This window comes from Cervus elaphus, chromosome 26 (genome assembly GCF_910594005.1).
Source record: "Cervus elaphus chromosome 26, mCerEla1.1, whole genome shotgun sequence".
In the NCBI taxonomy this organism is placed as follows: domain Eukaryota; kingdom Metazoa; phylum Chordata; class Mammalia; order Artiodactyla; family Cervidae; genus Cervus; species Cervus elaphus.
The window spans coordinates 40,213,272-40,239,654 of record NC_057840.1 but is presented as its reverse complement, the minus strand read 5'-3'; the positions used below and the strand labels follow the sequence as shown (position 1 = coordinate 40,239,654).

Here is a 26,383-nt window from a genome sequence, read left to right as displayed (position 1 = left end):
GGGCCCCCACACCCCCTCTTCTCCCCCAGGCCCTCTCCGTTTTATTCCCTCTTGGCCTCGGTCTTCTGATGCCCCAACACCCTCTCCAGCTCCTGGCCTTCCAGGTCCCCCTCCCTCGACTCCTGGAGGAACAAGATGCCGCTGGTAAGCAGAGGAGTAGTCACTCCAACCGGGGGAGTCCTCCCGACCTTCTGGCTGGCAAGTAGTCAAGGCGGGGGGGTGGGTCCCAGTTCTGGGGGGTCCGAGGACTCTCTTTCTCTGGGTGCTCCGGCCCTAGACCTGCCCCGGAGCAGCCTGGTTCTCCCAGGGAGACCCGGCAGCTTCCTAGGCGCCGGCACGCCAGCCCCAGCCTTTCCTCTCCCGGAACAAGGACCTGTGGACCAGGCATCTGCTCGGCTGTCACCTCTTCTCATGAGGCACCTGTAACGTCTGCCAGTGCCTTCTCTTCTGTCTGAAGAGGGCTCGATCTGTCCTCAGCGGCCTGCTCTCCTGCGGCCTGTGCCCTCGGCCCTGGCGAGGCCATGAGCTCCGCCCTTTCCCCAGCTGCGAGCGGCCGCCCCGGCCTGGGGGGTCAGCTCCCACCCCGAGACACTGGGGGGGGCTCAGGTATGAGCGTCTCTGCAGCTGAAACGCCTTTACGGCAAACCTCATCATACACTTTACAGGGGTCTTCACGTTGCACTCGGAGCAGGAAGGGGAGGTCTGAGTCCCTTCCTTCTCCTCCCCCACCCCCCAGGCTCCCCTGGCCTCAACCCCAAGCCCAGGCCCGCCACCACTGACAGCCGGGATGACTGGGGGCAAATGACCCGCGCAGGCCCCGTCTCCATCTCTAAAGCAGGTAGAAGAACTCCTCCCGTCCCCGTCGGGAGGGTTAAATGCTTGAGGCGCGATCCAGCCCTGAGCGCCCTGCCCGTGCTGCAGAGGCAGCCAGCGCATCTGTGTTGGTCCTGAGCTCCGCCTCCCCGCTCCCCGCGCACCCCGCCATCCGCAGGCTCCTCTTGGGGGACCCCGTGGGGCCCCTCGGGCCTGGCCTTCGGAGGCCACACCTGCTGGTGAGACGGACGCTGCGGGGGATGGTCCCTCTCCACCCCAGTGCCTCCGAGCGCTCAGACCACCAGGCATCTAAGCGGGGGACAGCAGACATGGCGCCCCAGATTCACCCCCATGCGGAAAGGAGGGCTCCTGCCCCTCAGATCTCTGCGGGCACCCTGGTTCCCAAACCTCCATCAGCCCCGAATGAGAAGCACCCGGATCACCCGGATCGGGTGTCCATGGCCAGTATGGGGCAGGCCGAGAATCTGCCTTTCCTAACAAGTTCCCGGGGTCGCTGACCCCACTGGTTCGGGGACCAGCTGAGAACCACGGCCCTGTTAGTGTCTGCCTCTGAGGATGGCGCTGGGGACAAAAGGTGTCTGTCACAGGAGAGCATCTTTGCTAAACAACCTTCTCAGGCTTCTGTGAAAGCCACAGTTCCACCCCCGATTCAGCTTTCACCCGACAGAAGAACAGCTGTCGCCCGGGCAGCCACCCTCCGAGGCCCACCCTGCATCTCCCCCCATCTCTCGTCACCACCGATTCACTTCCCAGGCAGGACCTTGACTCTGGCCCAGGCAGCCAGCGTGGGATGGGCACTTTCACTCCCTGCCCCCAGGGGACACAGACCACCCACAGATGCAAGGGAGTCGTTCAGAGATGGGTAGTGGGCACCTGGACGTGTCTGACCCGTCTCAGCCCCCAAGCTGTTTCCTGGGGAGGGAGACAAGGTCACGGTAATGTCAGCCTGAGCCGAGTCCTTCCCCACAGACCTGGGAGACCAGCCTGGAAGGGGTGGGGGGTGGGCGGTGCTGCAAGCTGGGTGAGGAGGACCCAGGAAGGCGGATTTGGGGAAGGCCCGGCCGAGAGGGAAGTGAGTCTGCTTATAGAAGGCCTTGGCTGACCCCTGAGAAGCTGGGATACCACCTCTAAGCAATGGGGTGTCCATGGGGTTCTCGGAGCTTGGGAGAATCTGGAACTGGCATTTCCTTTCAATCATTCGTTCATGTGAAGCACAATCGTTAACTGCCTGGTAGGTCCCGGGGGACACGGCCGTGATTAAAGAGCCCCGCCTCTGAGCACCCACAGTTTACTTGGGGGGTGGTGGTGGAGGAGAGACCGTGGTCTGACCCAGGGTGGCTCCTGCTCCCAGGTCAGCCCCGGCCCCGCCTTGCACCGCCAGGGCCTCGCTTGCACACGCGTGTGGACAACCAGACAACACCTGGCACCCTACTAGCCCCAGGGGCGTGAATACCCATGGGGCAGGCTTCTCTGGAGAGGACAGACCCAGGGAAAGGCCAGGGCCAGGTGGGCCCCTCTCCAAGCCAGGCCCTCCTGGAGCAGAGCACCGAAGTCACCTTCTGCCCTCAGGCTGCAGAGGTCCTTGTCACTGTTGCCAAATGAACACAACTGGAGATGCTTTTCTGTCCCTTCGAGAACTAACACACCCACTGTGACTTTATTTTCTCCACTCAGACAATGAAACTTCTGCCAGGCTGCGTGTCTCCATCTTTGCTTTAGCCGCCAGGACGCTCGGCACTAAGTTTAACCTTGAGTCTTAGCAATGTTATCACCTTTTTCCACCTGCATGAGTTTCCAGCTTTCTATTTCCATCTTAGCAACCTTATTGTGCTTTACTGGAAGCAGCCTTGAACCCTTTTCAGAAGCCAACAGGGTGTAAGTTATAAAAAATTAATACTGTTGAAATCTTCCCACTGTTGCTTTCTTATTTCTGGACTGTCTGAAGGCCTGACGTGGAGTCTGTGATAAATTCAACACAAGACATCTTGTGCACTGACAAATTCTAAAATTTCTATTTCTGTGAAAGACCCTGAGCTGCTATAATACTGGGCTCACAACTGGGAACTTTTCAAGGGAAACTGGTTTGTAAGCATTGTTACTTCCTGTGGTGACTGCGTGCAGTACCTCACCCAAATCTGAAATCGGGGGATTATTCTTAGCTAGCAGGAAACATTCCTGTCTTCTCTAGGCCCTTTGCGCTTGAAGTATTAATATCACCCCCTCCCTCAGCCACAGGTTCCTTCTGGCAATGGTTCTCCTTATCCGACCTGGTTGGGTCTCCTCCTCTCTGTGGCCTCCCCCCATGCCTACCTGGGCTGCCCTGGTGAGATGGGACCATCCTCATCTTCTGGGGCACATAAGCAAAGCACCTGCCACTTGCAACACTGATCCTGACTGTGGGTCAAAGTTTGAGCTAAGCCTTCTTGAAAAGAATCTATAAAACTAAAATTTATAAAGTGCCGGCAAAATCATGAGTCTCACCATGAACAACGTCATCACAACTATTTACATGCAAACATATGCATCTATTTACATGCAGTTCTTACTGGGTGCTGAGGTTCCTGTGATGTTGAAAATCTTTTTTACCCTCTACAGCACTGTCTGATTTTTTTCCCCCCAGTGACTGTGGATTACTCTTCTAACTAGATAAAAAGTGGAGCTTTTAAAAAAAAGAATCGAGAATAAAAAAACGTTGCCTGTGAACCTATTCGCAGGGCAGCAAACGCAGACCCAGAGAACAGACTTAATGGACCAGGGTGGGGGAGAGGAAGGAGGCGGTGAGATGAATGGAGAAGGAGCATGGAAGCATATACACTACCATACGGAAAACAGACGCCAGTGGGAATTTTCTGTGTGACTGGGAACTTAAACCAGGGCTCTGCAACAACCTAGAGGCCTGGGAATGGGCGGGAGGCGGGAGGGAGGGGCCATGTATACACCTATGGCTATTCATGTTGATGTCTGGCAGAAATCAATATTGTAAAGCAATCATCAATCAATTAAAAATAAATAGGTTGATCAAACCCCCCGGAAAGTCCTCCAGTCCAGTTTCCAGGAAGGGAAGCAGAAATGCCCTGATGCCCTTTCTAGAATCAGAGCCCCCACCTCCCGCAGCCTGTCTTCAGGCCCGGCTCTTGCCGGCCGGCACCTTTCAAGATTAGATCCGATCATCAGATCTGCCCACATCCTGTCTGCCTCTGCAGTGCAGCCCAGGCTCCCTCCGCCTGCCCCGATATGCCCCACGTGGATGAATCACCTACAACCCCTGCCCCCAAGGTATATCCAAGTCCTAACCCCATACCCACGAAGGTGACTTTATTTGGAAACAGCAACTTTGTAGGTATAATCAAATATGACTGGTGTCCTTATAAGAGAGGAGAAGGGACACAGACACGTGGGGAAGATGGCCATGTGACCAGCTTGGGGGTGGAGGGGGAGGCGGCGAGGCAGAGACTGGAGCCATGCCTCTACAAGTCAGGACGTCAGAGATTTCGGGAAACCCCAGAGCCTATGAGACATTCTCCCCTGAAGCCTTCAGAAGGAGCCAAGTGACACTCGGGACACCTGGATTTTGAACTTCTGGCCTCCAGAATAAATTTCCTCTGAGAGTAAATTTCCTTTGTCTGAAACTGACGCCGGAAACGGATACAAGGCCTGTATGCTTCGCACTGACGTGCGTCCCATAACCTGAAGCCCCATGCGCTACCGGCCCCATCCCACCGGGCTTGTGGCCTGACTGGCCGCATCTCAGGATGCACCGTCTGCTCCTCTGCCTCCCACGCCCTCCCTGCACCCAGCACGCTGCACATGCTGGACAAACGTCCCCGTCATAGGACATCTCAGCCTCTCCCGCTCTCCCGGAGGCACCACGAGGGCCATTCCTCCGAAGACCCGCCTACACCCCCATTCCCAGTCTTGCCGCTTTTGCGTTTTCAGCGACTCCGCGGAGCGCAGATTGCAGGCTGGATGGGACCGTGGAGGGTGGGCCCCCCGCCCCCGACCTGAGGCTGCACTTCAAGCTTCTCCCAGCAGAGGGCGGCCGAGCCCCGGCCCTGCCGCCTCCGCGCGTTGAGGTCTGCGGGCGCGGGGACCGGCCGCGTGGACAGCTCGGCGCCGTCGGGGGCCCAGCCCGCGCAGGGTGGGGCGGCGGAGCTGAGACCCTCATCTCCGGACAAGGTGACCAGGGCTTGGGCTCGTTCTACCTGGGGGGCGGGCACCAGCCCACCTCGTGTCCCCGGGCCTCCCTGGCTTGCTCAGTCCCCAATCGCTTATTCCTCCTCCCCTTCTGCCTCCACTCCCCGACCCTGGGCCATCGGGGCTCCGGGACCCAGGCGGCCCGGCTCAGACCCGCGTCCTGGACGCAAGGCCAGAGTCACGTGGTCACACGCCTCCCCACCCCACCCCCATCCCGCGCAGCCGACAGTCCCCGAAGGCATGTTCCTCAAAGTCGTGTAGGGTCTGTGTTCCCAGGACCAGGCCTCCAGCTGCACCCAAACCCGTGCACCCCAGCGCCCTCCCATTCCTTATCTGCAGGCTCCCTCTGTATCCGTCACCCCTCAAGGCCTCCGGGCACCCCCTCATCCCCACTGTGGATGCCCCTACCCTCCCTGCTCAAAAAAAAGTCTCAATGACCCAGATAACCACAATGGTGTGATCACTCTCCTAGAACCAGACATCCTGGGGTGTGAAGTCAAGTGGGCTTTAGGAAGCATCACTAGGAACAAAGCTAGTGGAGGTGACGGAATTCCAGCTAAGCTATTTCAAATCCTAAAAGATGATGCTGTGAAAGTGCTGTACTCAGTATGCCAGCAAATTTGGAAAATTCAGCAGTGGCCACAGGACTGGAAAAGGTGTTTTCATTCCAATCACAAAGGGCAACGCCACAGAATGTTCAAACTATTATACAATTGAGCTCATTTCACATGCTAGTAAGGTAATGCTCAAAATCCTTCAAGCTAGGCTTCAACAGCACATGAACCAAGAAATTCCAAGTGTACAAGCTGGATTTAGAAAACTCAGAGGTATCAGGGATCAAATTGCCAACATCTGTTGGATCATAGAAAAAGCAAGGGAATTCCAGAAAAACATCTACTTCTGCCTCACTGACTACACTAAAGCCTTTGATAATGTGGATCACAACAAACTGTGGAAACTTATTAAAGAGATGGGAATACCAGACCACCTTACCTGCCTCCTGAGAAATCTGTATGCAGGGCAAGCAGCAGCAGTTAGGACCTGACATGGAACAAAACTGGGAAAGAAGTACGTCAAGGCTGTATATTGTCACCCTGCTTATTTAACTTATATGCAGAGTACATCATGCGAAATGCCGGGCTGGATGAAGCACAAGCTGAAATCAAGATTGCTGGGAGAAATATCAATAACTTCAGATAGCAGATGACACCACCCTTATGGCAGAAAGTGAAGAGGAACTAAACAGCCTCTTGATGAAAGTGAAAGAGGAGAGTGAAAAAGTCAGTTTAAAACTCAGCATTCAAAAATGAAGATCATGCATGGCATGCAGTCCCATCACTTCATGGCAAACAGGTGGGGAAAAACTGGAAACAAGTGACAGATTTTATTTTCTTGGGCTCCAAAATCACTGTGGATGGTGACTGCAGCCATGAAATTAAGACACTTGCTCCTTGAAAGAAAAGCTATGACCAACCTAGACAGCGTATTAAAAAGCAGAGACATCACTCTGCTGACAAAGGTCCGCCTAGTCAAAGCTATGGTTTTTCCAGTAGTTGTGTATGGATGTGAGAGTTGGACTGTAAAGAAGGCTGAACACTGAAGAACTGATGCTTTAGAACTGTGGTGTTGGAGAAGACTCTTGAGAGCCCCTTGGAGAGCAAGGCAATCAAACCAGTCAATTCTAAAGGATTGGAAGGACTATTCCTAAATATTCATTGGATGCACTGATGCTGAAACTCCAATACTTTGGCCACCTGATGCAAAGAGCCAACTCACTGGAAAAGACCCTGATGCTTGCAAAGATTGAGGGCAGTAGGAGAAGGGGGCAACAGAGGACTAGATGGTTGGATGGCACCATCGACTCAATGAACGTGAGTAAGAGCAAACTCTGGGAGACAGTGAAGGACAGGGAAGCTTGGTGTGTTGCAGTCCATGGGGTCGCAAAGAGTCAGACACAACTGAGTGACTTAACTACCCTCCCCACTCCCATCATCGGAGTCACAGCTGGAAGTTGGCACACTTGCCCAATCACTGCCTCTTTGAGATCCCAGCAGTGTGTCTGGCAGTTTGGGTTTGATGTTACTTTGCCCAAGTGTTTGCCTTTTATCTACTTTTTTGAGTGACCTTTTTTCCCCCTTGCTTCCAATAACTACAATGTTCAAGGCAGAAAACAGAGAAGCAAATAAGTGAACGCCTAAAATCCCAGCCTCTGTCAGTAACCATGTTAACATCTCGGTGTGGGTACCGTCACTGTGCCCTGTGTGTGTAGATACGTGTTGTTTTTCCCAAACAGGGATCACACCCTCTCGGGACCTCTGTAACCTGCTCTTCCACTCGACGACCCTCAGAGCATCTCACCACTAAGGCTGCAGCTGAAAACGCAGCCGGGAGCCCCCAGGCCAGCGAGGGGTCCTTCTGGGAACCTCCGGGGAGCAGGAGTGGCCCAGGGCACCTGTCCCCCAGGCTGGCACTGCCTATGCCCGGGGTGGGTAAGGTTTCTACTCGGCTGCAGCTGCCTGGGGTCTGGTTCCATGAAGGGCCTCCCCTGCCTGCCCCCTTTTCTTCAGCCCTGCCCACCTTTGAGTAGAAACACTTCTGCCCTCCTCTCTCCTGTGACTAAGTTGGAGAAACAAAATGAATCCGTATCCACACACGAGAAAACCACCATTCTCCTTTCTGCATCCAGGCTGGAAGGCTGGGCTTCGAGAACAGTGGTTTTCCACGTGGGGAGGGGTGGGCGGAAGCGATCCTGACCCCAGGGACCTTTGGCAATGTCTGGAGACACCTCTGCCCTGACTTGGGGGCCGCTACTGGCACCTAGGGGACAGAGGCCAGAGATGCTGCTGAGCAGCGTGCATGCACAGGACAGACCCCGACAGGAAGGGTTAGCCACCCCCGAGGCCACCAGGACTGAGCCCCGGACTCCTGCTCCCAGTTCTCAACACCCTCCTCGGGGCCCAGGAGCCTGGTGGCGGTGATTGGCCTGCAGCCCCACCCGAGAGGCCACGGCCGTGACTGGTCAGTGCTCGACCTGTCCGTTCAGCCAGGACATGAAAGGGCTGGTGACAAAGAAAGGCTGAACGGCAAGTCTGCTGAGTGAGGGGACGGGACAGAGGTGGGGTGGGGTGGGGGCTAACTTGGTAGCTGGCAGGCCCTGTTTTTCTGTCAGGGATTCAGATGTTTCCTGAGCTGATGGGAGGAAATCACTTTCAAGGTGATCGGGGACCACCTGCAATTCACCCCTTCTGACTGCAGACTCCCAGGGTGTTAGAGCCCAAGGGAACCTGTTATCGTTCAGCCACTAAGTCGTGTCCGACTCTTGGTGACTCTATGCATGGCAGCACACCAGGTCTCCCTGTCCCTTACTATCTCCTGGAGTTTGCCCAAGTTCATGTCCACTGAATCAGACATCCAACCATCTAGTCCTCTGTTGCCCCCTTCTCCTACTGCCCTCAATCTTTCCCAGCATCAGGGTCTTTTCCAATGAGTCGGCTCTTTGCATCAGGTGGCCAAATTGGAGCTTCAGCCTCAGTCCTTCCAATGAATATTCAGGACTGATTTCCTTTAGGATTGACTGGTTGGATCTCCTTGCAGTCCAAGGGACTCGTAAGAGTCTTCTCCAACACCACAGTTCAAAAGCATCAAGTCTTCAGCGCTCAGCTTTCTTTATAGTCCAGCTCTCACATCTGTACACTACTGCTAGATGAACCATCGTTTTGACGAGACGGACCTTTGTCATCAAAATGATGTCTAATCTGACCGCCTCATTTTCCAGGTGGGATGTGGCCCCCTCTGAGCTGTGCCCAAAGCCTGGTGCCTTGGTTTCTGAACTTACGAAGGGCAGCTTCTCCCTGCCAGGCCCCACCCATCTCGGGCTGTTTCACTGCATCCCTCTCGAGCCAGGGACAGAGGAGTTACCCCCCCCCCCCTTGCAGGTGAGGACACAGAGGCTCTGACTCCAGGTGACTCACCTGAAGCCCCACGGCAGGAGGGGAGGAGGACTTTGACCCAGGTTCCTCTCGGCCTAAAGCAGATCAGGCCGTGGGCTCTCAGACTTGACTGCTCGTGCAATCACTGGGGCATCTGAATGTGCTGTTGGCCAGGTCACCCCCCAGACCCTGATGTAGTTGGTCTGGGGGTCGTGTGGGCACCGAGACATTCAAATGCTCCCCAGGAGTATCCCCCACACAGCAGTTAAGAGAGCCCTCAGGTCGCATGCTTGGACCCACGCCCAGCCGCCCAGGTTAATGTCGGGGTGTGATGGCGTGGGGCAGGGGAGGAGCTGATGCAAGAAATCGTGAGATCTTTGAATGTCTTCTTGGGAAAAGCCCATATTTGGGGTCTGGAACTCTCAGGGTTGGCTTCAAATGGGCGTACTTGCCCCTTGAATGCTGAGGTCGAGGTCAATTTTCGGCCTGTATTTTCTGACTGCTTCTTTCTCCCTGGATGTTTGGAGAATTGAAAGAACAGCTGAATCTGTACCTGCAGTCCGCAGGGCAAGGCTCTCCAGCCAGCCCAGATCTGCGAGGGCACTGGGAGGGAGCAGGCCCAGGAGATGCCACCCGGGGCTTCAGGGCATCAAGGGGGCCACTCCCAGGGATAGTTGCATTAGCAGAGATTCTGGAAAATGGAAAATCCTTTTGACTAACATGTCAGAAGGCAGCGTTCTGGACACCAGGAGGCCAGAGGGGCCGTGACGGTTGAGGGCAGTAACTGCTGCTTCACCCTGGCCCCAGTCCTCCCCAGGCTTCATCCAAACTCATCTGTTCACTTCTTTTTAAAAAACAAGTCTCAGGTCTGAGACAAGGAACAAACATGACATCAAGCTGTAAGCTGTCCCTTCTTTCTTGGAGCTGGACATAGGATCTGCGCTTCTGTTACAGAGCACTTGGCACGTAGACTCTCACGAAATCCTCCCAGCGATCCCGCCAAGCACGTGTGATGATCGGCATCTTGCAGACGACGCTGCTAGGACTGCAGGGGCCTCAGCCAGAGCTGGTGGGCAGCAAGCAGGCTGCTGACTCGGGTCCTTGCCTCCCCTGGCCTCAGCGGGCGGCCTCCTTCCCGGGGGTCTTTGTTGTGTCTGGAGACAGGTGCGGGCTGTACCACTGCACCCCCACTGCCCTGGAGCTCCTCAGCCCCCTCACAGCCCCCTGTCCTGGAGCCAGGACGCCTCTTTGTCCCTGGGCCTCTCTGCCCTGCTCCAAGGTCATCTCAGTCACCTTTGACCTCCCTGTTTCAGCTGTTCTTGAATTGCTGGGCCGGCACCCCCGCCGCCCCCCCACCTAGGGCAGGTGATGTTTCTTTTACCTTGAAACTTCCTATTTTCTATGTACGTGCCCCCCACTCCCCATCCACGTCTCTGGGCCGATGACATCACAACACTGCTTTTCTCAGCTGCTCAAATGACCTTGGTGCGTCTTCAGCTCTCCATCGTGTTTTAGTTTTATTCACATTCTTCAAGCCCTACACGGGGCAGGACTTTCTACATAGAAAGGGCTGAAGCATTCCGCAAGTGTGTGTATGTGTGTGTGGTGTACGTGCATGTGTGTGGTGTGTGTGCGTGCACATGCCTTTTCACCTACTGGACTGAGTCTCAAGTGTAGTTCTTGAACTGCAGCGGCCACGGCATCACTGGAAACCGGTGAGAAGTACCCATCACGGAGCCGCACCCCAGCCTACTGGCTGGGAGACTCAGAGTCTACATCTGAACAAGCCCTCTGGGTGGGTCTCTTGCTTGATAAGGTCTGAGAACCACTTATCTTCACAATCAATCAGTTTTTAAAAACCTGCTCCCTAAGAAACTTATGGTTTGCTCTGTTAAGATGGAAACATGAACAATAAAAGCTTTGACCCTGTAGGCTTTCTTTTTTTCAAATTTAACTGATAAGACATGTTTATGCGCGTGCATGCATGCACACACACACACGCCCATGCACACTCATTTTCCAATCTTATTGTTTTGGCCAAGAGGTTTGTTCTGGTTTCTCATGGTTTGGGAAAACCCGAACAAACCTCTTGGCCAGCCGATGTTTTTAGAGCCCTCCCCTTGGCGGCTGGCTCTTACCCCTGAGGACAGTCAGTCACTGATAAAAGCAGGTCTGGGCCTTGTTATTTCACACTAACATAATTCAAAGAGAATGGCTGAAGAAAGCAAATAATTAAGCCATGGGAATAAAGCTGCAATGGTGGAATTTTAGGCCTCTGGGTGAGGGGGTATTAGTGATGGTGGAGGTGATGGAGGTGGAGGTGAAGGTGGTACTGGTTTTGATGGTGGAGGTGATGTTAGTGTCCTTGGGTTGGAGGGATGGGTGCTGCCCTTACTTCCAGTCTCTCAGATCATATTACCTGCCGCCCCTACTCCTCACCCCAGAAGTCTGTCCTGCATGTGCGTGGTGTGCACCTCGGTTTGTGTGTGCTTAGACTCGTGTGAGCACGTGTCTGGCCACTCTGGCCTTAGTGCCTCCAAAGTTTACAAAACCCCTGAAGCTTTTAAAATAAAAAACAAGGGTTAAACCACTCGCATCCTCCAAATTAGAAAGAGTAAATGAACCACCCAGCTGCAGTTACAGGCAATTAATGGGACTCAGAGAGGGCTTCGCTGCAAGATAATGGAAAAGCTGATTATAAACGAGCCAGGAGGAGCAAGGGAGGTCAGAGCGGTCCCCAAGCTCTGGAGGAGCGGCCGGCGCTCGGCTCGCCCTAGGCCTCCTTCCACACCGGCCTCCACGCCCGGCTGCCCGCCCGGGGCCCACCTGGGGCGGCTGGGGTTGAGGTCGGGGAGGGCTGGGGCCTGGCCTATTTGCGCAGCCCCGGCAGCCTCAGAAAGAGAAGGCGACTGTAAATAAACGCGGAGAAGGGCAAGGAATCGAGGGCAGGAAGGGAGACAGCAGGAGGGAGGCTCCCCGGGAGAGCAGCCTGGAAGCAGTACTCCTGACCTAGAAAGACGGCGGCGGCGGAAGCAGGGAGTCTACACAGCACGTGCGGGTCAGGAGGCAGCGAGGGGCCCCTTCCCGCTCCGCCCCAAGGAATCTCAGCAACCCATCTGCAGACCGCCTGCGGTCCCGAAGCCCGCTCACCCCCCTAACCCCTTGCAACTTCACATTCTAATTTCATTCTTGTCTTGATTTTTTAAAAAAATCATTTTTCTGGGTCTTTTCCATATCTAGATGAAATGCTGATGTTTGCTTTCTTATATCCTGCCACAGTTCTTTTCTAAAAGCAAGTCGGAGTGTGCATGCACGGATGCACACCAGCCTGCCGCACGTCACACCCTGAGCTCCTGTTGGGAGGTGACCAAGTTCACCAGGCAAGCGGGGGTTCCGGCTGTGAGCTAGAACGGTCTTCAAGCACAGGTTTTCTTCTTCAGAACCTGCAGTTGTGGTTGTGCCCGCTCTCGCAAGACCTGCCCTGTGGTCAAATGGAAGTTGCAGTTTCTGTGTCCAGCCTGTGGACCTCTGGCTGTTGGGTCGGCTTGGAGGCAGCTTCCTGTCTGTACGGGTTCTGCAGACACGTGAGGGGTTCACCCTGTTCTTCAGACAGTTGGGCTGCAGGAGCCCCCCTCCCTCCAAAGCCTGGGGGAGGCCTTCTGGGCTCCCTGAGTGAGTGAAAGTCACTCAGTTGTGTCTGACTTTTTGCAACCCCATGGATTATTACAGTCCACGGAATTCTCCAGGACAGAATACTGGAGTGGGTAGCCTTTCCCTTCTCCAGGGGATCTTCCCAACCCAGGGATCGAACCCAGGTCTCCCGCATTGCAGGTGGATTCTTTACCAGCTGAGCCAGCAGGGAAGCCCAAGAATACTGGGGTGGGTAGCCGAGCCCTTCTCCAGTGGATCTTCCCGACCCAGGGATCAAACCGGGCTCTCCTGCCTTGCAGGTGGATTCTTTACCAACTGAGCCATCACGGAAGCCCCCTGGGCTCCCCAGTGGTACCCCATCCTCCGGAGGACAACTATGTCCTCTACAGACCTAGTCTCATCATGCTGGACTTAATGAGTCACTGGCCGCTGCGGTCTTCGGTAGCACATGTGGCTGAGTGGGGAGTGAGTCTATGGGAACTCACGTCCACAGCTGGAAAGTGACAGCGGGGCCTGAGAGCGAATCCGGGCTCCTCCTCCCTGGCTGTGTGCCGACTTGGCCTCTCTGCCTCAGTCCTCACCTGCGGGGATGGTAATAAGCCTCCCTCATCAGGTCAGTATATTTAGAGATCAGAGATTTCAGCGTGTGGTTCAGTCACCAGGCACAGATTGCCACGTGACCTTTTATCACTGTCTCCCCTGGGCAGCACTCAGGCACTTGCCTAACAGTCTGTTGGGGAAGGTGCACCGCCGTACTTAGAGCGACATTCGAAGTGCTGCTCTTATTGTTGTCGTGTCTGACGCTTTGCGACCCCACGGACTGCAGCATGCCGGGCTTCCCCATCCTTCACCATCTCCTGGAGTTTGCTCAGACTCATGTCCGTTGAGTTGATGATGCCATCCAACCATCTCATCCTCCGTTGCCCCGTTCTCCTCCTGCCCTCAATCTTTCCCAGCACCAGGGTCTTTTCCAATGAATTGGCTCTTCGCATCAGGTGGCCGAAGTACTGGAGCTTCAGTTTCAAGCATCAGTCCTTCCAATGAATAATCAGGGTTGAGTTCCTTCAGGATTGACTAGTTGGATCTCCGTGTTGTCCAAGGGACTCTTGAGTCTTCTCCAACACCATAGTTTGAAAGCATCAGTTCTTCGGCCCTCAGCTTTCTTTATGGTTCAACTCTCACATCCATACATGACCATTGGAAAAACCACAGCTTTGACTATATGGATCTGTCGGCCGTGATGTCTCTGCTTCATGTACTGTCTATGTTTGTCAAAGCTTTTCTTCCAAGGAACAAGCGTCTTTTAATTTCATGGCTGCTGTCACCATCTGCAGTTATTGTGGAGCCCAAGAAAATAAAGTCTCTGTTTCCATTGTTTCCCCATCTATTTGCCATGAAGTGATGGGACGGGATGCCATGATCTTAGTTTTTTGAATGTTGAGTTTTAAACCAGCTTTTCACTCTCCTCTTCCACCTTCCTCAAGAGGCTCTTTAGTTCCTCTTCCACCATTAGGGTGGTGTCCTCTGCATATCTGAGGCAAAGCCTGGTTCAGGATGTCTGTCCTCGATGACTGCACCCCCAACCTCCAGGTCCCAGAGGCTCTCCGCCTGCAGCCATGCCTGCTTTCACACACACCCATAACCCGTCCCCCACGGCCGCCACACTCTCCCCCTGGGGGGACCACTCTCCCACTGTCACAAAGACCAATGCCAAATGGGCCTCAGACAGCGAAACCAAGGCCTCGGCTTCTGTTAGGAACTTTTCGAAGCCTCCATTTATTTATGTACTCATTCATTCATCCCTGTGCCAAGGTTCCCTGCAGCGTACAGATGTCCCAGCCGAAGCCACCCCTCACCTTTCCTTCTGTCCTGAGGAGACCCCGTGCTGGCAGTCCTGACTGCTCCACGCAGAAGTCAACACGAGTTTCCGGCTCCCCCTTGCACCTGGATGCAGGCTCCATCCATCAGACCGGACCAGGCAGGGCCTCGGCTCAGAGCTGAGTGATGTGTGGGAGCTGGCTCAGTAGGGTGGGTGGGGGCTTCCATTTTGCTGGCGCCCGAGAGGCAAACGCACCTGGTTTCAGGTGATGACTGCTGGATGGGGGAGAGGGGCCATCATGGAGCGGGGTTCCCCACAGCAGGGCGTGGTGGGATTTGAGGCGCCGATCCTGGAAGACCAGCCTGCGTCTGTTTCTGCAGTCTCTTGCTGTTTCTGTGTTCACACCTCTGTCCACCCTCCCGGCCTAAACCAGTTGCGTGTGTTCTGTGCTCACAACCAGCACGGCTGCCAGGCGGCCACTGCCCGCCTTGAACGCCCACGGAGCGCCTGCCTCGTGCAGGACTGCGCTTTCCTGCCGCTGAGCACTCACAGCGCCCCCGCGGGAGGACAGGCGATGGCGGAGGACCGCGCGGCCTCGGGTCACCCTCGGCTCAGAGTGTCTGGGGCCAGGGCCAGGGCCAGGCCTCCTCAGAGGAGACAGTGACTTTTCATTGTTTCAAATCAAGAATCAGTTCCAGACCTTTTTCTAGAAGAGACGGAACCCTGAGCTGGGCGCTGCAGCTCACCCAGGACCTTGAAGTGCCTCTCAGGCCACCTGGGGCGAGCAGGCAGGCCCGGGCCGGCCGTATTCACCGCCTCCCTCTGAGCCTGGGGACTGCGGGTCTGGGGAGGAGGGCGCACCCACCCGGGCGCCTACCACTGCCCTGGGAGCCCCTTGGACTCGGGGGCTGAAACCTCTCCCAGCTGCCTGCAGAACCTCGCAGCTGCTGAGAGGAACACTGCCTTATACTCCATGTGTGTGTGTGTATGTATGGATACAGGTTGTGTGTGTGCATGTACGTGTGTACATGTGTGTGTGAGGGTATATGCATACATGTGTGTGTGTATAAGGGTGTGTGTGTGTGTGTGTATGTATGGATACAGGTTGTGTGACTGCATGTATGTGTGTACATGTGTGGGTGTGTGTGTATAAGGGTATATGTGTGGGCGTGTGTATATATGTATGAACACAGGTTACGTGTGTGCATGTGTGTACATGTGTGTGTGAGAGTATATGCGTACATGTGTGGGTGTGTGTATAACGGTGTGTGTGTGTATGGATACAGGTTACATGTGTGCATGTGTGTATGTGTGTGTGAGGATATATGTGTACATGTGTGGGTGTGTGTATATATGTGTGGATACAGGTTATGTGTGTGAATGTATGTGTGTACGTGTGTGTGTGTATGAGGGTATGTGTGTATATGTATGGGTGTGTGTATGTATATGCACATATGGGTATGTGTGTATGTGTACGGGTCTGCATGTGTAGATGTGTGTCTCTGTATACATATGTATATGTGTATATATGTATGGATACAGGTTGTGTGTGTGTATGTGTACACATGTGTAGCTGTGGGTGTGTGTATAAGGGTATGTGTGTATATATGGATGTGTGTATGCATATGCATATATGGGTATGTGTGTATATGTATTGGTCTATACGTGTAGATATGTATCTATGTATATGTGTGGATGTGTAGGTGTTTGTATATCTGTGTATGTGTAGGTGTGTGTGTGTGGGTATGTGTGTGTGTGTGAAGGGGCATGTGTGTGCAGGTGTGTGTGTTTGTGTGTGTGTTTAAGGTGCTCTTCTACCAGGCACAATCCCTTATTTCAGTTCCTAATTTTGTTAAATCATCAGAGCCCTTCACTGACTGCAGAATAGTCAATTAATCGCATCTCCGCAGAAGCCAGTGCTGGTCCCACCAAGGGGATGGCTGCGCCCGCCTGCTCTCCTTCAGAAGACCCCCGGTCCAAATCAAAGCCACAGAGCAGTTGACTCTCTCTGCGAGCAGCACTTTCTAACCCCCACGGCCACCGCGCTCAGGCCGCAATCGGAATCCAAGTTCTGGGACTGACAGCTGCTTTGTGCTCCTCGCTCACTGGCTCAGCACGTGTGCATGGAGTGCTCGCTCTGTACCAGGCGCGGACTGAACTCTGCAGACCCTGGAGTGTATCGGGGGCGGGGACAGGCGGTGGTGGAAAACGAGCAGGCGGGTGGGGCGTGGGGGTGGGTCCCTCTGAGGAGGCAGAGGCCCGGCCCAGAGCTGGGGAAACTGCCACGGCCCCCAGGGAAGAAAGAGGCAGCGCGGGTGTTACCAGGACCAAGAGGGCTGGAGAGCGGCAGGAGGATGTGAGGATTGGACGTGATTTGCAGGGGCCAGTGCAGAATGAAGACGTGGGCCTCGTTCACAAAGTATTCAGAATTTCCAGATGGTGACCACAGAGGAGGAAGCAAGGGGAACTCCGACGTGGTGCCCGTGAAGCCAGCCCCACGGGGGCTGCACGTGCGGCCGCCACCCAGCATCACAAGAGATGGTCCCGCACACCCCAGACCCCCGGGAAGAGATCCAAACTCAAAATTCAAAGTACGGTCTCTACTGAGCATGCACCACCTTCACGCTATCATAAACCTGAAAAATCTTCAGTTCAACCCCCCTAAGTTGGGGACCGCCTGTACCTGCAATGGAGGCTGCAAGAGGGACCAGGGTCCTGGGGGGGTCTGCAGGGGGGGCGCCCAGGAGGCCAGGCTGGCCTGGGGATGTAGAAGGGGAGATGTGGGAAAGGGGGTGGGCCTTGGAGAGCAGATGGGCTGGGCTGTGGGCAGTGAGGGAACAAAAGTGCTGGAGTTCTGCCTGATGTTTGTGTTTGGAGAGGCTGTTAGTGGCCCTGCGGGAGTGAGGACGGCAGGCCGACTGCGCCTTTCCGAGCAGATGCCCTCCTGTCCCCTCACGCCGGTCCGAGCCCAGCTCGCGGCCAGCAACAGCGCTTGCTCGAGACGCCTCGCAGTCGGAGGCCGTGCTGCCAGATGCTAAATCTGCCCCCTAAGAAATCTGAAGACAAAACGTGCAGCAGCCGCTGTCCAAAACCAACATGTACAAAACGGCACAGGGCCCGTCTGAGCAGCAGCCGTCACAGCGGTAAACACCGAGCCAAACGTGCTGGCCTTGGCAAGCGCTCGCGTGCGTCTCGTCCTGGAAACGGCGTTTCTGGAAATTGGAACCTGGGGACCGACAGCTCAGCAAAGCTGCCCTCGCTGGCTGTTGTCCGGAGTGCTGCTAGGAAGGCCAAGGTGACCGCTGCCCGAGTGCCGGCATGTGCAGGGGATGTTCAAATGTCCTGGGGCCGTTCCTGCGTGGCCTGACGCATGCTTCCCACAGCCTGTGGAGTCAGGGGGGTTATCTGTGATTTTTCAGGTGCTGACAAGGCGGCTCAGGGAAGCTGAGTGATTTGCTCAGGATCACACAATTAAATGAAGCCCAAATTTAAAAACCAGGGGGGACAGACCCTGTGAGTGGCCAGCCCCTTTTTCTGGGCCAATGGTACCTGATTCTTATGGCAACTGGCCAGCCTGGGAGATGTGCTCTTGACGGGTCTTGGCCAGTCACAGGAATTCTGTTCCCCTTTGTCACTGTTGGGACAGGGTAAGCACAGGACCTATTGTGGCCAATGAGATGGAAAAGAAAGTGGTGGAAGCAGGAACTTCAGGCCAAGACTTTTCCTCCCTGATAGAAAGGAGAGAACAGTAAAAGGGCAGGTCCCCTTGGCATCCTCCACCTCTCCTGCCTGCCTGTGGACATGTTGTGAGAGGGTAAGGTGTCTGCCCGGGGCAGCCTTTTTGGATGCAAGAGGTGAAAAGGATAAAGCCAACAAGCTCAAGATACACTGGAAGCTGTCACACGCCCAGGGCCAGGATGATACGGCCGGGCTGTCCACCCACTCTGAGGATCTCCTGCCTCCAGACTTGTTGAGTAAGCAGCAAATGTCCGGGTAGTGGAAACCACTGTCAGTTGGGAATTTGTTATCTTCAGCTGAACATCTAACGTAAACCCTGGATTGGTCAAACTTCAAAGTCCATGATCCTTCTCCTGTTACACTCTAATATTTACATGGGGTCCAGCTGCACCCAAGGTCCAGGGTCAACCTACTGCACTATAATTACAGAACTGATCAGACTTAGGAACCGTAAAGAAAGCGGCCAGCTTAAAGGAGAGGGGATCAGTTCAGCGAGATCAGAAATCTGGCTTCTGGCCTTGGCTGTCCTTGGTGTGAATCCTAGCATCATGGGACTTCCAAGCTGGAACAGACCCAAACAACTACCTGGTCCCACCCTGTGTTCCAGAGGAGGAAGCTAAGGCGGTGAGAGGCTAAGTGACTGAGGCCAGAGGGCAGCAATGGCTCTGAGAGGGGAAATCAGTGCCCCGCCAGCCCCACCCAACGACCTCTCCTCACTCCCCACCCAGAGTCTTCACTGACTTTGCCCCAAGCTCCGATCGACCTTGGATTATATTCTCATGAGGAGATAAACTGGTTTCTTTCATGTTTTTCCTTATTGGGTCAAGTTACCAGCCTGTTCCAACAAGCTCAGCAGCATACCCCGCCCAGAAAATAAAAAAAACCCAGAGACACTGGCAGGCAGAGGGGCCAAGTTCTTGGTGTTTCAGATTAAAACCGATTGTCAAATCCCATCACAGAGACAACCATCTTGAAAGCAAGTGCTGGGTGTTCGGCAGTCAAGAGACTAAGCTTTGAAGGGATCCAGTCAGAAGCACTGCCCTAAAGACCACACCGTGGCTTCCCAGGCGGTCTGGTGGTAAAGCATCTGCCTGCCAACGCAGGAGACACACGTTTGATCCCTGGTCCAGGAAGATCCCACATGATGTGGGGCAACAAAGCCCGCGAACCACAACTTCTGAGCCTGTGCTCTAGGGCCCAGGAGCTGCAACTGCCGAAGCCTGTGGCCCTAGAGCCTGCGGTCCTCCACAATGAGAAGCCAGCGCCCCTCAGCTGAGAGCAGCCCCTGCCCTCTGCAACTAGAGAAAGCCCACTGGCAGCAGCGAAGACCCAGCACAGTCAAACATAAATTAATTTTTAAAAAACTTTAAAAATAAAAAATAACCATCACACTGGGAGTCAGAGGACCACACCCCCAGCCCCTTGAAGATAGCCCAGCCTGGGGGGAGGGGGCTTAGGTGTGGGGACGCCCTAAAAGGGGACTGGTATCCAGGGAGAAGGGGCAGGGAGGACCACAGGGACACCAGACAGGATTGAGGAAGAGACGCAGATCCTTCTCGAAGGGACCAGATCACTAAGGCAGGATTTTGGAATCAGAGGACAGAGGGCTTGGGCCTGAGGGCCATCCCAGCGCACAGAAAGAACCCAGGCTGCCGAGGACTAGGCAAGGAGAGCCGAGGTGCTTTCTGGGGGCAGCAGGAGAGAGGCTGGTTGACATCCTGAGTCTCTTCCAGCCCCAGTGGAGGGGGGTCGCCCTCCTGGTGCCCCAGAAGGCAAGGCCATGGCATCCCAGGGACCCCTGCAAGCCTGAGGCCATGTGGAACTGTGGCCACCCTGGTGGACCCCAATGGTGGATGGTTCTGGCCAGGGGATCTCATTAGGAAAGGACGTCAAGAGTGAAACATGACAGGAAGATGTCCTATCTCTGCAAATGCTACTGCAAGAGGGGGAGATGCTTCCTCTAAATACGATCTCATGTGACCATTCATTCATAGCCACTAAATGCAACATAATAAACAACACAAGCCTGGGAGGTGTAGGGCTCAGGAGCGCGTGGTGTTCAGCTCACCTGAAACGGCCCTCTCATGGGCCTGCAGCAGCTGTGGCCGGGCTCGCTCTCATTTCTGGGGCTGCTGGATCTAGGACAGCCTGGACCACTCCAGACTGAGCCAGGTCTGCTCCACGCGTCTCTCATCCACCTTTGGGGTCCACTGACAAGGATGGCCTCTCCTAGTGGCAGAGGGAAAGATCGAGAGAGTCTAATCATGCAAGTGCTTTTGGAGCCTCTAATTGCTTCTCATTTGCAACATCTTATTGGTCAAAGCAAGTCACACATTCAAAGTTGAAGTCAGCGTGCAAGGGCACTCCTGATATAGGGAGAGGGAAAATTGGGTCACTCTTGCAACCCATCACACTCTGTAAGCCCCCAGGGGCCCAGCAGCCCCCAAAATGAGATGCCATCAAGGGAAAGGGGAAAACCCTGATTCTAAAAAACCTAGACAGCATATTAAAAACCAGAGACACCACTTCGCCAACAAAGGTCCATAGAGTCAAAGCTCTGATTTTTCCCAGTGGTCATGTATGCATGCGAGAGCTGGGCCATGAAGAAGGCTGAACACCAAAAAATTGATGCTTTCAAACTGTGGTACTGGAGAAGATTCTTCAGAGTCTCTCGGACTTCAAGGACACCAAACTAGTCAATCCTAAAGAAAACCAACCCTGAATATTCTATTGGGAGGATTGATGTCGAAGTTGAAGCTCCAATACTCCAGCCGCTTGACGTGAAGAGCTGACTCACTGGAAAATACCCTGATGCTGGGAAAGATTGAAGGCAGGAGGAGAAGGGGGGGCGACAGAGGATGATGGTTGGATGGCATCATTGACTCAATGGACATGAGTTTGAGCAAACTCTGGGAGACGGTGAAGGACAGGGAAGCTTCGCGTGCTGCAGTCCACGGGGTCGCAGAGAGTCAGATACAACTTGGCAACTGAACAACAACAAGCACAGAATGGCTGCTAGATCATGGAACTGCCCACGTTTAACCTGTAATTTACTTAACATAGGGTTTCTGCCATTTGAGGGAAATAGAAAACTGAAAGTGAAAGTCACTCCGTCGTGTCTGACTCTCTGAAACCCCATGGACTATACAGTCCATGCAATTCTGCAGGCCAGCATACTGGAGTGAGGGAAATAGGGTTCTGGATAAAAATTAATTGTAGAAAAATAAAGTTACAACTTTTATTCCTGTGATTTGTGACTGTGATTCTTCCCACTACATTTTCTAAGCCAAAGATTCAAAATCACCAAAATGATCAGTGAGTCAGCCTTCAACACTACAGAAACCTGCTTTCTGAATGTCCTAACCAAACCAGAAAAAGATGCTCAAAGACAGTACGATTTTAACTTCCAAAAAGCAAATAGAAAGGTGAGGGGATGCATTAAAAATTCCAATCTGGCTTACAACTGTGGGTTCTGTAATAAAGTGTCCAGGAGCCTCTGACACTCTTCCTAGAATATCACCTTCCTAAGGCCAGCCAGTCCTGTGATTACAACAATAATCGCTTCAAATATAAAATACCACTTGACCCTTTCTGGGGCAAGGTAGAAAATAACATTCAATTGCTTGTGGTCAAATGAATAATGTTATCATCATTAAACCAGTTCTGGCATATAATCTGGTGAGTGATGGGGGGCTCAATTTAGGACCGACTGGAACAACAAACCCTAAAGACAATGTTTCCTGTTATTCATCATACCAAAAGTTCTCTCAGTATTGACTGAACTTGACAAGAGTAAAAGAAGGGCCAGGGCCTCAGGAGACTGGGAGTAAAACCAGAGAGGACTCAAGTGCCACAGGATGAAGGAAAAGACTCTACCTGTGGGCTGTGTGCTAGTCGTGTTTGACTATTTTGGGGCCCCATGGACTGCAGCCCGCCAAGCTCCTCTGTCCATGGGATTTTTCTAGGCAAGGATACTGGAGTGGGTTGCCATTTCCTTCTTCAGGGGATCTTCCCAACCCAGGGATCGAACCTGGGTCTCCTGCACTGCAGGCAGATTCTTTAGGTTTCCATAGGTCTGAGCAGTTTACCTGAAAACAAGTATTTTACAAGGTTCTCTCCAATGGGACGGAGGTCGTCTCCCTTTTCACAGCACAAGTTTGCTACATTTGTCAGTGTCTCTGCCATGTCCTGTGAGTGTCCTGTGTGTATGCGGGTGCTGTTTTATTCCAGGGCTTCAAAAGCGCTTTCAGAAACAAAATGTCTGTGTCCTTTTTAATTCAAAGCACTTTAATTTTTATGTAAGTTTCATGTGTACATTATATTTCTACTCCTTACACCCTGCAGCAGGCGTGCCACCAAAAATTTAGCCTCCATCCATGACCGCACTCTTTACCCTTTGTCCCCTTGGCATAATTCCCCTCTGGTAACCACCACTCTGTTCTCTGTATCAATGTATTGGTTTGGTTTGGTTTGTTCATTTGTTTTTTATACTCCATGTATGAGTGAAATCACATGGCGTCTAACTTTTCCATCTGACTTATTTCACTTACTGTAATATCCTCAAGATCCATCCATGTTGTTATACATAGCAAGATTTCATCTTTTTATGGCTGAATAATATTCCATATATATATTCATATATATAGAGAGAGATCTTCTTTATCCAGTGGGCATTGCTGGTTGCTTCTATGTCTTGTCTCTTGTAAGTAATGCTGCTATGAACACTGGGTGCATACGTTTTCATATTCTTTGGATAAACATCCAGAAATGGGATAACTAATCATATGATGGGTCTATTCTTAATTTTTTGAGGGACTTCCATACTGTTTTCCATAGTGGCTACACCAATCTACTTTCCACCAATCGTGTATGAGGGTTCCCTTTTCTCCACATCCCTTGCCAACATTTATTATTTGGTACCCTTTTGATGATGGCCATTCTAACCAGGGTGAAGTGGTCACTCACTGTTGTTTTGACTTGCATTTCCCTAACGATTAGTGATGTTGAACGTCCTTCCCTGTGTCTGCCGGCTATCTATACATCTTCCTCCGAAAAATGCCTATACAACTCCTCTTCCCAGCTTTAAACTGGGTTGCCTGCTACATCCTTTTTATAAGCCCGGGGTGCAAGGCAGAGGAGAGGGGAGACAACTTGCTCAGGTCTTTCTGTCCTGTTACTTCCCGGTGACTTGAGGTCACAGGGATCCTGTGGGCCTGGTGGTCAGGGGCTTAACCAAAGCGGGATTCTTTGAAGGGCAAGGACTGCCCACACCACCCCATCAGAAGGAATGAAGTCAAAAGAGGGCCTAAAATGAGTTGTACACATACCATGGGTGAATTGTGTGGTATATGAATTAGATTTCAATTAAAAAAGAAATTTAAAAGAGGGTCTGGAGGTCTCTGGGGGCCTTGGAGAGTCTTTCATAGTGTCCTGAAAACCCCAGCCTGAGCCTCAGGGCCTGCCTTCTGCTAAAAAGACCCCAGTGGTCACCCCCATCAAGGGCTACTGGAAATGGTGTGGAAAGGCACCAGTGCCTGAGAGCACCTGCTGATTCCAGCATTTCTGGGGGAATGCGTGTCCACAGGGGTTTCCCTGGTGGCTCAGCTGGTAAAGAATCTGCCTGTAATGTGGGAAGCATAAGAAACGCCAGTTTGATCCCTGGGTCAGGAAGATCCCCTAGAGGAGGACATGGCAACCCACCTCAGTATCCTTGCCTGGAGAAGCCCATGAACAGAGGATCCTGATGGGCTACAGTCTATAAAGTTGCAAAGAGTCAGACATGACTGAAGTGACTTAGCATGCTTTCCACGGTGGGCGGGCGGGGATGTCCTCACTAGCTTACACGTGAACAGAAGCACCGATTTTGGGCCCAGCTGAGCCGCTGAAGCAGCGGGGTCTGAGGTCTGCCTTTCTCGGGCCCAGCTCTGACGCCCAACGTCTCCAGTATCACACCCCCAACCTCGCCAGAAGGAATGCCCCCTGGGACAAAGGGCCGCAGCTCTGGGTTTAGGGCATTTAAGCCCTCAGCCTCCCTCCAGATTTTTACCTTCATATCCTAGAAGCTCTCCCCACCCCCACCCCACCCCACCCCCGGAGCTGGAAATCCAATTGCACCAACGACCCCGGGGGGCTTGGACTTGAACCCATGGGTAGGGAGCAGCCTATTCAGAATTTCCTCTCCCCTTCTGGCTCCAGGAAGATGGTGCCAAGGAAACCCAGCTCTCCCGGGGGGCCTCCTTCCTAAAGCTTCCTAAAGAGGGTCTGGAACACTCAGGCTGGAAGTTTCTGGGGGCCTTGGAGAGTCTTTCATAAGTGTCCTGAAAACCCCAGCCTGAGCCTCAGGGCCTGTCTTCTAATAAAAAGACCCCGGTGGGCGTGACGGAAGAAGTGGTGGTGGAGGGGCAAGGCATCCGCGTTCTCAGGGGCGCACGCTGGACGTCCCCTGCAGGTACAGCCATGCTGGTCCCAGGACCACCCTCCCCAGATGCCGGTCCCCCAGGGAGTCGGCAGCCTGAACCCTACTCCCCGCTTCTCCTATCCACTCCCCTCCCCCTGGGCCCACCGCCTACTCTCACCTGAGAGCCTGCTGCTGGGCTGCACGCGGAGGCATCTTCGGTTTTGGATCTTTCTGAGCGGCTCGTGTTGGGCCTCCAGTCCCTGCCTGCCCGGGACATCCTGTCGGCCGCCCGCACACCTTCGGGCTTCAGGCCCACAGACTCACCGCGTCAGGGGTTTCCCAGACCACACGCCAAGGTGCCTTCCTAAAAGACCCCCGGGCCAGGGCTGAACCCTGATTGGCCCAAGGTCAAGGCCATGCTAACATCCCTGGCAGCGATTGGTTAGGCGTGGGCACGTGACCTGGAGTGGGCACGTGACCCAGCCTGGGCGGCTTTCCTGGCTCCTAATACAGGGACCCTAGGAGAGAGCCCCCAATCTCCAGAGGCTGTGACTTAGGGGAGCAGAGCCCCGACGAGACAAACCTGGTGCCACCCCACCTTCAAACACCCCGCATGAAGTAACAACGGCCCATCGTCTCCTCCAGTTTCTGTTCGGCTCTTCTGGAAGGGGCCGGATTCCCCACATGAATGCCAAACACCTGTGCCTTTTTCAGGAGTCAAGTCCTGTTCGGGTTTTGCCTCGTCTCACCCGGGCATTTCCCGCCCTTCCTCCCTGACAAGCCCTTTGCTTGACCTATAGAGACCAGCTCTTGGAAGACTCAGAGCTGTTTACTCATCCACCCCAGTCCCCGCCACCGCTCAGGAGAGCCGAGTGTGACGAGAAGGCCATTTCCCGAGCCCCTGCCCTGTGTTAGGCCAGGGCATCCTCTTCTCCAGAACGCTCATTATCCTGGTTTTACATACTTGGCACTGAAGCGGGGACAGGTTAAGTGGTTTGCCTGAGATCACGGAGCTGGCAGTTGACGGAAACAGAAATTGGGCCCTTAGCAGACGGGTTCTTGGACAAGGGCCTCTCCATGTGGCTGCCTGCCTCCCTGCCCACCCCCAGCCCTCTCCCTGACCTGGCTTCTCAGCAGAGGAGGGGAGCTTGGGGGCCCCCACCACGTGGAAGGAGAGGGTGTGCCCTGGTAGGTCGCTTCAGTCGTGTCCAACTCCTTGCAACCCCACAGACTGCAGCCCGCCAGGCTCCTCTGTCCACGGGGTTCTCCAGGCAAGAGTACTGGAGTGGGTCGCCATGCCCTCCTCCAGGGGATCTTCCTGACCCAGGGATGGAACCCGCGTCTCTTACATCTCCTGCACTGGCAGGCGGGTTCTTTATCACTAGCGCCACCTGGGAAGGAAAGGGAGGGCGTGTCAAGTGTCACTGACACCCTTAGCGCGTCACCAACCACCACGTGTCCTCAATGACGTGACAGTGAGCCAGGTGTCCCTGCCTCTTCGGCTCTGGCTGGCCCACGTGACTCGCTTCAGTCAGTCGGCACCTGGGAGAGTGACGTGATGGTTCCTAGGAGACCCTGTCTGTTCCCATTTGATTGCTCGCACTTTTGCCATGCCCGTGAGAAGATGCTTCCTTGGAGCAGTTGCTGCCCCTTGAGCCTCGGCTGGGCGTGCACGCCGGAGCAGAGGCGTCTGGCTGATCCCCAGCTCTGCAGGGAGAAGCTGAGGCCCCCAGCGTCGTCAGGCCTCGAGCAGCAGCTCCCAGTCAGGGGCAGGCACCGCAGCTGCCCTGTAAATCTCAGCACGTGTCACTGACGTCCTTG

The 26,383-nt window shown here is 54.1% G+C and overlaps 1 protein-coding gene across 1 annotated transcript in view; it reads right to left on the bottom strand.

The window, feature by feature from the left end:
• The window catches only part of LOC122684263, a 69,315-nt gene that overhangs the window by 5,885 nt on the left and 37,047 nt on the right, over positions 1-26,383 (bottom strand). The window contains exon 3 of the mRNA XM_043888271.1: positions 20,234-20,394. Within this exon, the coding sequence (XP_043744206.1) occupies positions 20,234-20,394 (161 nt within the window). The remainder of the gene's footprint in view (positions 1-20,233; positions 20,395-26,383) is intronic.